Below are 14265 nucleotides of genomic sequence, written 5' to 3'. Positions count from 1 at the left end.
GGTTGCTTAGTCATAGTGCCAAGGTTGGTTGACCACCCCTTTAGAGTCAATCACCTAGGAACAAATGGCCCCGGACAATCTGCTTTCTCTTGTTTTAGTTGTTGTGCCATGAAAGTCCTATGGAGTTTAAGCTTATGTAACTTTACAATTAAGAGGTTTACAAGTACATAAGACAAATTAAAGTTCTTCAGACTCTCTAATCTTCCAGCTCTAATGACTTGAAAACCTATTCAAACACAAATCAAATTCAAAGTCATTAGTGCAAAGGAGGTTGTTATCATCAAAACTAAGTTAATGAAAACTTTCAATTAGAGACGCCCTTAACTAATGCATATTTATTCAAAAACAATTTCAACAGGGTTCTACCATAATAGATACCCAAACATGATTTCACAAAACTGAAAATCAGCACATAGTCATTTTAGATAAACCATCTTTCTTCTTGCTCTCTATCATCAAAACCAAGATTCGAAGGAGGAAATAAAATAATAAACTATGAACCAATGCAGCCATAGCATGCATTATATTTCAAATCTTTCCAAAATCAGCATGGTCAGCATACATACTATTTTTCAATTCTCATACTTATCATATTTTTCATATTTCTCTCTTTGTCATTATCAAAAGAATAGATCTGGAGGGAGGAGTTTTGCTTACAAATCATGGTCACTCAAAATTTCAATATCCATCCATATTTCAATATCAACAATGATCATGATGTTCAATATGCTCACTTTGTACAATGATCAACGACATATTCAATATGCTAAACAGTAAACATCCAACATGATATTCAATCATTCAAAATTTTCAATTTTGATTCACATCATCAATATTAAATATGACTATCTCATCAAATTTCAATATCCTTAACATGATATTTATATTTTCAACATGCTTCTCCCCTTCACTCTTATTTCTCTCTTTTTGGTATCCAAAAAATTGGAGAAGAGTGAAATATTAATTCTCTAACAAATTGTGTAATAGTTTCATTCAAGCATGCGCATCCATTTGATATAAATTGATATCATTGCAAGCAACATTCAAGACGCAACAAAAGCACAAGTTACAACAGAATTAATTTCCTCAACTAGGATGAAACCTTGGGCAAACAATTATTGAAGTATTTACACTCTTGATCAATTTCTTGTAAATATTTTGGAGTTAACAACTTGAACTTTGTAAACATAATAAGTTTGTTGAAAGCTTGATACTATTGGCCCATAATCTGAAAGCTTATGCTTTTACGGAAATTCATTTCTAGCATTGTATTAGAGCTATGATTGCTAGGACGTCTTGGGTTCTATTCTTGTACCCTGTGATATTATGTGGTTGTTTAAAATTTTCTTATTCCCTATAATTGGTTTTATTTGTCGTTTTTTTATCTCTCCATGTGCAGTAGGGTTGCATGTGCGAAAGGAGTAGTAAAGCTTGATATACAGTGTTAGTCACAATCTAATAGCTTAAGCTTTTAGGTAAATTGGTTGCTTAAAAAGTTTCATTTACCGGATGATCTAAATCAATTAAGTTCCAAACTTAAGTGTATTATTATGTGTAGTAAGTTTGGTCCCCACTTGGCACCTATTTCTTCTTAACATTGAAGTATGAATTTCTTTTGATTGAGCTAGTGTAATAGTAACATTCATTTTTACTAAAATAATTGCATTTCTCAAATAGATTTGTGAATTGGGTAGCTTTAACAAAATAATTTTTATTAGAATTTTGTTTTTGACCATGATTATACCCCATATTGGCTTTGTCAAAAACACATTTTGACTAGTTAAGATTTTGTCTGAACTCTCCTTTTCTTTGGTAAATTTTGAAAGAATATGATTGAGATCCTCAAATTTGATTTTCAAAATTTCATTTTCCAATCTCAAATCATTGTTAGAAGAACTAGACACAATTGTTTCTTTTAACTTTTCATTCTCCTTTTTCTAAAGTTCATTTTTATTGTAGAAAATATTCAATTTCTTTCTAGCTCTTTTGTATTTAATACTAATGCTCTCAAAATCATTGTGCCTTTCATTTTAGCCACTAAATAACTCATCATGTGTAGGATTATCATCAAGGGATGAATTGCATCTTCTTTGCCCTCAATGATCATGAGGCAAATATTTACTACTTTTTTATTGGCTTCCCAAGAACTTGGAATTCTAAGAATTTTCCTAATGTGCTTATAGTTAGCATAAGATTTACACCAAGAAATTCCTAGGCATTTATAATATTGACAAATCTTGTGAATATATCCTTTATGTTTCATGTTACCCCATTTCAAACATGTCATAGTCATAAAATACATATTCACTCTTGTTGGGTTTTTTTTTTTTTTTTTAATGGCAAAAGAAATTCATTAGATAGAGAAAGAATGTACAATCAGGATAAGGGACATCTCCTTAATGAAATTTGGGAACCCCCTAGAGAAAACAAGAAAGAAAATAATGAAGTGTAAAGAGCAGCACAAGAAAATCAGCACGCCCTAAGAAGAGAATGTCAATTGTGCTGAATATCTGCAAAACACATCCCCTTATAGTTTCCATTATCCACACACCATAAAGAAGCCAGAAAATGGATCTTCTCCAGTTCTGCCACACCAACAAATATGATAACTTCTTCCCTAAAATATACGCAAGTTACGTTCCTTCCACAAACCCCAAAAAAATGCAAATACAACACAATTCCAGAATGCAATCCTTCCTTTTTCCTACCAAAGCCAACAAATGATATTGCCAAACACTTCTCCACTATCCTCGGACAAACCCAACCTTGTCTAAATAATTGAATAGCTTGTTCCAAACCCTCCATGCAAAATCACAGTGCAAGAAAATACATATTCATTCTTGACAGTTTACTCTAGTATCTTCCTGAGTGACCTCAAAGTGTGTGTTATATTTGTTTAGCAATTCACATTTAGATGCTTTGTCAAACTCACTATGGTCTAAGGCACAAAACAGGGTGTTGATAGCCTCAACATTTAAGATGTGCATGCATCTTTCATTTTTAACTAACCTATTTCTTGATTTTTGTTTGGTCTCACCATTTTTCACAATGGTTGTTGGAATGTATCCATCTTAGATTATATTTCAAATTTCAAAATCAAGTGATTGAGGATATGGTGCTCATTCTTGTTTTCCAATTAGTAAAATCATTTTCGCTAAATAATGGTGTCTAATGGTGGATTCCCTCTCTTTGGCTATGACTGAAATGTTGGTTATCTTTGATCTCTCATAGATAGTTAAGTCAACCAAGAGGAGGAGGAAGGGTGGGGGGCGTGAATTGGGTCTAACTAAAATCTTGATGCTTGATCAAAAATTTAAAGCAAATCAAATGAACATAAGCAAATCCCCATAATATGAAAAAAATACAGAGAGTGAGGAGATGAGATGCAAACACTTTATAGTGGTCTAGCTTCCTCAAGCTTACGTTCACTCTCTCAAGGCCTCAGCCACCTTGAGGTTCCACTATCACCGATGGAATTATAAACACTTGCTTTTTTTGGAGGCAAGGACACTGGATACACCTTTTGATTTGATGGAAGCTAGAACATCAAATAGCTTTGGAATCAACAAGATATAATCCTCCTTAGGGTAAATTTACAGTAAAAAGAACACCTTTGTAAACCTAGAACTCTTAAGGTAGATATCAAGTTATGGAACCTGAGTTTTTAGTATATTTGTCTCTTGGAAGGAAGATTAGCAAATCAAGAAATTATTTAGATACAGAGAGTAAAAAGATTAGGCAAAGCAGCAATAATCTCTTATCTTCCTTTGAGTTTAGAGGGAAAAAAAATAGAGTTTGGCATTAAATGTGTATGCTTATACCTATGATGTGTGTGAGCAGACTGAACGCTGTGTATGGTCGATGTGGCACTTATGGTGGTCGACATAGAAACTAGTCATTTATAGCTATTAGATTACCACTTTACTTAAAAGCTTAAACTATTAGGTTGTGGGCCAACAATGTATATCAAGCTTTAACACTCCCCTGCTCGTGCAGCCCAACAACACTTGGAGAGACAAACACATGATAAATAACACCCATGATAGGGATTACATTAACTTTTTTTAAGCATCACACAATAAATGTGGGCAACAAGACTAGAATTAAGGACCTCTTGGTAACCAACTCTGATGCCATGTTAGATTAACACTTCACCTAAAATCTTAAGCTATTATGTTGTGGGCCAACAATCAATTCCAAGCTTTAGCAATAGCCATTAGACACAATTTGTTCGACTGCTTCTCGAGGATCCATTGACCATTTAGGCCATTGCCAAGATGGTGAACCACCCCTTAGGGTTGGCCCCCCGAGCACAGATGGCTATCTAATTTTTCTTGTTTAAATCGTTGTGCCATAAAGTAATAGTTATTTGGAGTTTAAGCACACATAACATGACAACTAAGAGATTTACAAATACAAAAGGACAAATTGAAGTTCTTCAAAATCTCTCATTCTTCCAACTCAAATGACTTGAAAATGTATTTGTTAGGTTACCACTTTACCTAAAATCTTAAGCTATTATGTTATGGACCAACAATGTATATCAAGCTTTAACACTCCCTCACACATGCAACCCAATAGCACATAGAGAGATAAACACACAATAACAGGTAATGCAATAATTTTTTAGACAGTAAATGTGTGCAACAAGACTAGAACCTAGGATCTCTTGGTAACCAACTCTAGTACCATGTTAGATAACCATGTTACCTAAAAGATTTAGCTATTAAGTTGTGGACCAACAATGTATATCAAGCTTTAACAGTATTTTAAACACAACTCATTAATGAAACCTTGAGACTGACAACTGTTTCGATCGTGTTGCTAACGTGGTATGAACAAAAAGTGAGGCTGATAAAGCAATGGTAATGTGATGGCATAAAGGGAATGTCTTGCTTGTTTCAACATTTTCTAGCAACTGGAATGTGCATCACACGTGCTTTGTGGCTTTCAGTTGTCATAATAATCAGGAACAACATGTTTGAAAATTAAAGACTATGGTCAATTATTCATAGTCATGGGTTGTATGCAGAATTTGTATTTATTAAATTGTCCTTGAGTGATAATTTTGTTTTAAATAAAAATAGTACATTTTAGGAATATTGTGGACAACAAAGGCAGATTGAAAACTGCCTCCTGTTGCTTTAATTAATAGTATAGATTATTTAAGAAACTTTTTCTTCTAACGTCTTTATGTTTAACATTGGGCTCTGCAGATGGGGAAACAGTCCACTTGATGAAGGTCGATTGAATGGAAACAAAACTATGATCAAGCTGTTGGAGGATGCAAGGTCTGCTCAATTGTTTGAATTCCTTGATCACTCTCAAGAAAACGAAGGTAAACTTAATTTTGACCAAAAATTTGATATTTTGGTAAATTTTGATCAAATTTTTGAAAATTTCAATAAATTCAGCACTATAGCTCAATTTTTGATGGAAAAAAATTGGAAAGAAAAATGAATTTTGAAGCCCTAAACTAAGCGTACCTCATCACTTCATCCTTTCTCCCTTATTTTACTATTTTGTCTTTCTCAATTCCCAATTAACCTTTAATCAATCACTACACTTATCCCACTGTTTCACTATGGTCATATTATTATTTTTATCATCATCATCATCATCATTACTTCTACTACTACTACTACTACTACTTTTTATATTGCCTTGCTTGCTTTGTGATATGCAATTTATATACCCTGTTGTTCGCGGATGCGCACAGCGGAAGCCCTCACAAACTCACGAATTAATCAACAAACAACCAGTGCAATTCACTCAATGGTGAACAATACTAAAGAAGCAAACACTCTGTAATGAGAAGATCAAAAGCAACACGCAAAAGACACAAGATTTACGTGGTTCAGCAATTTGCCTATGTCCACGGGTGCAACAACTTTGATTCCCACTATCAATTCTGTCAAGCTTACATTAGGGTTACAAAACATTGATTACATATGAACCCTAAGCGTACAGGAACCTTAGATCCTATCTAAACCATCCTTGTAGCGATCCTCGGAGGAAAAACCTCCGATCTACCCAATCTATTGGCCTCCCGATTTGAATTACTTGACGTGCGCCGACTAAAACCGTTGACGGTTTAGGCCGTTGGTTTGAAGCCGAGAAGTAGTCCCCTGCATTCTGCCTGAAATTGTCGACGGTTATAGCCCAAACCGTCAATGGTTATCCCTCTTTTTGCAGCCTTCTCTCTTGCTCTTGTTCCTCGCTTCACGTAGCTTTCCTGGTGCATGCGTTCCACTCAAAATATGAGCCACATCCCCAACAATCTCCACTGTGGCAAATATTCACCACTTAGGAAATCTAAAAGCACAACCGCTGCTCCACCCGGGACAGTAGATTAGGACCATCTCCCATTTAGCACCTGGAGACGTTGATCAAGTCCAAGTAATGCTTGAACTTGTCCATTGTGACCGGCTTTGTCAGCATATCAGCCGCATTGTCAGACGTATGAACCTTCTCAAGTGGAAGTTCTCCTGAAACAATCAGTTCCTTGACCCTCGTGATACTGCACATTAATGTGCTTTGTCCTCGCATGGTACACCTGATTCTTTGTCAAGTAGATGACACTCTGACTATCACACTTCAGCCGAACTCCACCATGCTGTTCACCCAGCTCTCTGACCAATCCTATAAGCCACAATGCTTCCTTGGCAGGCTCAGTCTTTGCCATGTACTCTGACTCAGTAGTAGATAAAGCTACGAGCGACTGCATCATAGATCTCTAACAAATAGGTCCTCCCACAAGGGTAAATACGTACCTTGTGGTAGCCCTCCTGTCATCCAAGTCTCCTGCGTAGTCAGCATAATTTCCATAATTTACTTTACATTCTGTCATTTTTTAAATCAAAATTGAAATTTCCTCATAAATTGAATTTTAAGTGCTTGATTACAGGGCATGCCGAGATTTGCTGCTTTTTGTATGTTGTGGATAAATGGAAAATAAAATGTAAAAGTGAAAGGTGTAAAAATGTTTCACAGTCAACTGACAGATTTTTTAATTTATCTTTATAACTAATGGAATATATTAGATGGCAAGAAGACATACAAACTAGAGGAGGACAACTAGTCTTCATGGCGAAGAAAAGAAAAAGGAAAAGAAAAAGAAAAATAGCTACATGATTAGGGCTGCTTATTCAAAAAACAATTCCTCAGCCCATTCATATTGTGGTTTAAGCACTTGAAATTATTTAATTCTATCTCTAACATCCTTCTCCTTTCTACTCATTTGATAATCCAATATTATTTCCTGATTTTAGAGAGTTGTTAGTCTCATCTCATTCTAATCTTATTTTTCATAACTTGTTTTACCAATGCAAAGAGGGAAATGAGGGGAGTAATCCATATTTCCATCTGTTTGGATTGGAAAAAGTATGGCAGTGCTCCTATTTATGTACTTGTACAAAACACCTGACATGCTCTTAAACACTGGAGCTGAATGTTTAGTCAACAAAAAATTTGAATAGGTGGAGGAAACAATTCAGAAGAGGAAAGCAAGTAAATTGGTACAAGACAGGCAATTTGTTAAATCTTTTTCTTGTGTCCTGCTTGATGCAATACGTGAAATGAACTAGGAGTATTAATGGTGTAGTTTGGTTTCCAACGAGATTTAGAGTTGAACCCAACTATTTTAATTCCAGAAAAAGATTGGAATTGGAACCTACCGAAACCATCCTTGGAATTGAGCCAAAGAAAACTGAAGCTTTGAGGTTGAGTTCAGCTCAATTCCCAAGTGAAGCAAATTTTAAATTGTGCAGGGTTATATGATCAACAAATTACCCAAACATAAAAATTAATTTCAGATATTATATGAGCCTTTTAGTATTAAGAGCAATGTATTTGTTATTAAAAAAAAGAAAAAAACCATGAATTGTAAACTAAAAAAAAACCAAAAATATATTTGTTCCTGACTTTGACTGAATTAATGTGCTAGTTCATTCACCTGCCAGCTACTAGGGCCTTCACCTAAATTGAAAAGATTAAAAGCATTCTAAATTCCCATTTTAAGTCCAAAAGTTTCAAGTTTATGATGTTTCCGGAAAAAGAAAATTTGTTGAAAATGCAATAATCCAGCAAAAGTTTATCTAAAAATATCTAACCAATTGAAGGTTGAAGTTCCCAAATTCAAAGTTTAAGATAGCAGGGGTATTATAATTTTGCCTTGTCAATTTTGTTATATGTATGTAATTTAAATTAGATGTATTATCCAAATATATATGCGAAGCACATTTGATTAAGTGACCTTGTATTGAAACTTAAAACCCTTAAGTCAAGGGTACGGATTAAAAAAAAAGCATGTAATTTCATTTTCATGCTAAAATTTTATTTCATTTTTTAGATTAGTTTGGTTTGGATAGGTTTGTGTTAAATTTGTGCAATTCAGTGTGATTCCAGCACAAATTGTTTTGGTAATAGTGAATGGTGAACCTAAGTCTTGGTTTAGTGCCTTGAGGGGCATTAGACAAGGCAACCCACTTTACCCCTTTGAGTTTGTCTTAGTAGCTGTGTTTTGAGTAGAATGGTGGATAGGGGACTGGTTATAGGTTTGATAGTGGGGAGAGAGGGAGTGGTGGTTTCACACTTTCAGTTTGCTAGTGACACCATTTTCCCTTTAGAGGACCATAGCCCTCCTTCAGGAGTATTTTTGGTATTCTCCATGTTTTTGTGAGGGTGCATGAGTCTAAGCATAACATGGGGAAGAACAGATTAGCTGCTATTAATGTGCTTGATGAGCGGACTAGGGAGTGGACTTCTAATGTAAGGTGTGGTTTATTGGATTAGCATTTCGCATATCTAGGGTTCACTTTGGGGAGTAATCCCAAATCTATGGATTTTTGGAATTTGTTAGTGGAAAGGTTGGAGAAGCATACAGATGGTTGGAAGGGGCTCTTTTCTCTTAAGGGCTGAATCACTCTTATTCATGCTCGTGTGTTTAGTATCCCCCTGTATTACTTGTCACTTTTTAAGATTCTCGTGGGGATTGCTAGCAAGATTGAAAAAATTATGAGAGATTTCTTGTGGTCTGGAGTCGAGGGTCATAGAAATCATTTGATGAGTTGGTATGTGGTGTGTTGGTGGTCTAAATTGAAGGGTGGGTTGGTTCATGGAAAATTGGTATCTAAAAACATTGTTCTCTTACCTTAATAACTTTGGCATTTTCCCTTAAAAGGATTCTTTCCTTTGACGTAGATAAGCAAGTCTAGGTTGAGTGAGAGTGGGTGGGATTCCAATCTTAGTTTTAGATGTTCTTTGGAGAGTCCTTGGCATTCTATCTCTCAGAATTATACCTTATTCATTCTTCTCACTAAATTTGTGGTGGGAAGGGTTCTCGGATTCATTTTTGGAAAGACCATCAGTTGGGGAATGCTGTCTTATTTGTCAAAGTATCGTGTGAATGGCCGAAATTGTCTGGCCTTGAGTTCTGTATATTATATAGAATTCATAAGAATGCTTTACATGGAAAGCAAATAAGTTCTTGCATGATTCTAGCCCTATACATGTAAACTATAATCTGTCAAATAATGTATGCTAACTGTACAGAATAATGAATGGAGAAATAAGGAAATAATTGTGGGCTTAAATAAGGATTGAAATGTGGACAGCAAAGCTTTTGCTGTCCGTTGATAGTCCCCCTCAAATTGATGCGGGTTGATCAACAATCATCAATTTGCTACTTAGGAAGCAATGTTGATGACTAGTGAGAGCCTTGGTGAAGATATCAACAATTTGTAATTCAGTGGAAATATGTGAAAGAGTGATAACACGAGCTTCAAATGCTTAATGGATAGAGTGACAATCGACTTCAATATGCTTCGTGTGGTCATGATAGACAGGATTGGCTGTGATCTAAATAGCACTCGTATTATTAGCATGTACAGGTGTAGGATCGGTCTCAGAAAAATCTAGCTCAGCAAGCAAACCTCGAAGCCAAATAATTTCAAAACAAGCAAGAGACATTGCCTGGTATTCAGATTCCGTAGACGACTTAGAAACTCTGTCTTGCTTCGTACCCTTCCAAGAGATCAACGCATCACCTAAGAACACACACCAACCAGTGATGGAGTGACGTGTATCCGCACAACCAGCCCAATCAGCATCGCTATAAGCAGCAAGGCGAGTAGAATTGCTTGCAGGGAAGAATAAACCACGGGCAGAAGTGCCCTAAACATAGCGTATGATCCTACGGACAGCAGCCAAATGAAGATGAGGAGGAGTCTGAAGAAACTTGCTGACTTGCTGTATAACCAAAGAAATGTCCGGTTTCGTAATGGTGAAATAAACAAGGCTACCCACCAACTTCCGGTATAAACTGGGATTAGCAAGTAAGTCACCCTCCTCTTTGCGAAGCTTGACATTTAATTCCATGGGAGTATCAACAGAAGTAGCCTCTTGAAGGCCAGCTGTAGCCACCAAGTCACTAGCATACTTATGTTGATTGAGTGAAATAGTAGAGGGACTATGATGCACTCAAGACCAAGAAAATATGTGAGAGACCCAAGATCTTTCATATGAAAGGACTCTGAGAGAGTAAAGCAGAATCAGAACCAGTGATCACAATATCATCAACATAAACCAAAAGAACAACAATACCCATGTCTGATTTCCGAAGAAACAATAGGGGTTTGATAGCTAGCTAAAGAAAAAACGTTGGGGAAATCCGGTGACAATGCATAAATATGTATTAATCCATTACGTAGATAGACAAGAAATGTTTATTCCAAAATTCAACAATCAGAATTTCTTTCATATCCAATTCCATATTGATGGAATAACACAACCTTTTACGTTGACAACACTTTCTTTTGTAAGCTATCATTTCCTATTACATAACATTCTGCCCTAAAATAAATATCATACAAACCAAATGTGACCTTAATCTCTCTAGAAATCCTGAGGGTATGAGCTTCAGGGTGTGAGGGAGTTGGTGGAATCATTGTATGCAACACATTTACGGCAAGGAGGGCAGGAGTTAAACTACTAACCTCCAGAGAACAATGGTATTTATCCAGCCAAGTCCCATTACATTTGCCTATGAAGCAACATTTTGCTTCACTTCTCACAGGTTTTCCTTGTAAACTGATTTGGTGTGCATGCGCCATGAGTTGCATCTTGGCAAAGTCCTCACCCTGGATAGCATGCAAAGAAATAGGTTGAAAGCTCTTTAGCTACACGTTTAGTATGCAAGAATTAATGAAATAGAATTTATCACATGATTTTCTATGTTCTCCATTCAAATATCTATTCTGATCAATTTCACTTCCTTCTAGTCAGCGAGTCAAACTAGCATTGAGAGTTTGCTGTATCTGTATCAATGGAAAGAAAGGGGTCCACCTTTCTCTCCAGTCTCTTTTCACAACACATCTGGTATGTGCTCTACAAGATAGGTCTTGTGAACTCACCTCAGTGATGCCAATAAAACAAGGTTCCATTTGGATCAAAGATTTTATTTGACAAAAGAAAAAATGAAAAAAATAAAAAATAAAAAGAAGGAAGAAATCCATTTTCTATTGTATTCTCTATATCAATTATGGTAAAAAATAAAATTGTGTAATATGATTAAATGTTCGTTTACTATATTTTTTTAATGTTTTTTTTTTAATCATTTTTCTTGATAGCCAAATATCATATTCCTTTGTTTAGTATTTCCTAAATTCCAAATTAAAGGGGCCTAAAGGGCTGTATTCTTAGTTGGAACCCAGCTAATTAAACTGAACGGGAATCAGAGACTTATTAGCTGGGTTCTTATTGGAGGTAGGGCAAAGCCTTTTGGAATGTAGAAAAAGATTTTGGTGGAGGCTTCTCCCCTTTAAACAATATTTTACCCTTAAAGCTGTCTCCTGGAAAGTTCTTCCATAACTGGGTTGATTGTGCATTCTTTTATTCTGTAAGTTCGATTTACCCTTAAAAAAAAGTCTACTTCTCTTCTCCCCTTTCTTCACCAGTCACAACGCTTCTAGACTTCATTATATGTTGGATATATAATAAATAAATAAATAAATCATATTATGTAGTAATTAAGGTGCTTGTAGATCCTGCCAACACAAACACAATGCTGGTATGTAGTTTATATCTAGGTAATGAATAAATATTATATATAATATGATATTTATATATTTGTTCATCTGTAATTTATTTATACACACACACACACATTCATACACACATAGATAGGCATGCACACACATAATATTACATTGAATGTTGGTTTTTATTATTATTTATTGTTAATTTATTTTCCATACAAAATATTTTTTTAATTAATAATTTTATGAATAGTTTTTTATAAAGAACTAAAAAATATGTTTATGAAAACTTTAGAGGAAGTTTTATATTATTTTCTCTGTAGTTTTTTCTTATATAAAACTACATATTTTAACTTGTTTTACTACTTAATCTTGGTGATGTAGAAAAAAAGAAAGGTAGATTTTAAAACCCTAGCACGTCTTTGGTGATAAAAACATTATTATTAACTCATCTTTGAATCTCCTCAAATAGTGCATTTAATGTTTAATATTTATTTTGATTAAATTATTTTATTGTAGGTAGGGATGTTCATTTGAGTTTATTATTTCTTTCAAGGAGTAAGATTTGTGATTCTTTAATTATATTTAAGTTGTAAAGTAATAATCTAAATCAACTTTAAAAACCCATGCCTGGCATAGGAATTAAATCAATTCTCAAAAATTTTGAATGGCAACTACCAAAGCTCCGGCTGATTGTTTATCTATGATTTTCAAGGTGGCTCAATTGGTAAATTTAATACTTTTCTTGTTAGTTGTCGAGATTTGAGTCTTGAGGTTACATCTTTTCAATTGAAATTAAACTTTCATATTAAGGGGAGAAGGATGGAGGGATATAACCAATATTATTCTAACGTAGTAGTCAAGTACTGGATGGGTGTCGGATGCTATTATACTAGGAAAAACAGTCTCTGATGATTATTGTAATGTGCGTGAAATTTAGGTTTTGATTGAAATGAAGTTGTATTTTTTTTTTTATCCTATTTACTGCAAAATTATATTTTATTTTGTTTAAATCCGATGTATGATTTTAAATCCTAGCCTAAATTTTCTTCTTCTAAAATACAAGCTTAAATGGTAGCCTTGTAATATATGGGTGGCTGCTGGTGCCAATTGCAGATAAAGTGTTACCAAGGAAATGCACAGTGTACCCTTACCACCCGTGGGACTCCAAGGATAACAGAAAGCATGGAATTGTTCTATGGATCCCACACACCATTGAAGAGCTGATTGAGAAGGCAGCAGATCAACTGCTGGTTTCTGGCGGGTCTTGCTGTATTCTATCACAAGATGCTGGTAAAATTGTTGATACAGGCATGATTGATGATGCCCAAAAACTCTACCTGGTCACTGAAACACACCAAACTTAAAACATCCTCAGTACTTGCAATGCTTTTGGTTCATGAGATCATCTAATAATTTGTCTCCATTTGCATTAGTGATTTTGTTTGATATAAAAAAAAAAAAAAAAACACGACGGATTTTATGTCAAATATTATTAAGAAGTAAAGTTGTACAAATATGATTAAAAGTAAAGAAAAAAATCAAAGGTTAATTAATGTCTTGCAATGAAATTTGTATTCATCATTTTCCATGTGTGTATCTTCTTTTTCCCCAACATAAAAAGTGGAATTCCATTATTTTGTTTTCTTTTCTTTTTCGCCTGTTATTGTGTTCCCATTTTTCATATGGAGCCTAAATTGTCTTTGGGAACTTAGATATCGGGTCTTGGATATAAATTTGTATCAACTTAAAAAAAAATTAAATACATTTTTGTATTTTCTATTTTTATATCTGAATTCATAAAAATTCAAATTCAATGTTTGAAATCCAAACTCCTAAAGATCTAAGTACATGAGTTTTCTAGTTGCAAATTTTGTCACTGTAAACTAATATGCAGCTGTGTTTACCTTAGTTTTTAAGTTAAATTTATGGTTCTATGACCTTTCAAATTACCGTTCTTGATAAAAATCTAGTCTTTCCAAGATTTGTTGCCTTTATTCCTTAGATACGAGCCTAACATTCTGTGTCTCCCTTTCCTCAATTTCTCTCTAAATTTTGGCCTCCTTTTTTCCTTCTTTGGAAGAAAATCCCTGTCGGGTTTTTGCGGAGATTGGTTGTAAAGAGTTATTGAATCATTAAATTTTTCTTGAAGTGAGGCTTTAAGGAAATCTTCACCCGCCAACCTCGCCCAGTGTAGAGCTTTGCCGTGAGTTTCAATAAGGACAAAAAT

The 14265-nt window shown here is 34.7% G+C and overlaps 1 protein-coding gene across 3 annotated transcripts in view; it reads left to right on the top strand.

Moving 5' to 3' along the window:
- LOC131160441 (potassium channel SKOR-like) overlaps positions 1-13619 on the top strand; it is a 69443-nt gene extending 55824 nt beyond the window's left edge. The window contains exons 13-14 of one of the 3 annotated variants that reach the window (XM_058116123.1): positions 5217-5338; positions 13152-13619. In XM_058116123.1, the coding sequence (XP_057972106.1) occupies positions 5217-5338; positions 13152-13402 (373 nt within the window). In that variant the 3' untranslated portion in view covers positions 13403-13619. Of the gene's footprint in view, positions 1-1399; positions 1433-5216; positions 5339-13151 lie in introns of those variants that run through there. The other 2 variants (XM_058116124.1, XM_058116125.1) reach the window with 2 other exon arrangements.
- The last annotated feature ends 646 nt before the right edge of the window (positions 13620-14265 follow it).

This window comes from Malania oleifera, chromosome 7 (assembly GCF_029873635.1).
Source record: "Malania oleifera isolate guangnan ecotype guangnan chromosome 7, ASM2987363v1, whole genome shotgun sequence".
Lineage (NCBI taxonomy): Eukaryota > Viridiplantae > Streptophyta > Magnoliopsida > Santalales > Ximeniaceae > Malania > Malania oleifera.
This window is presented reverse-complemented; position numbering and strand designations above follow the sequence as displayed.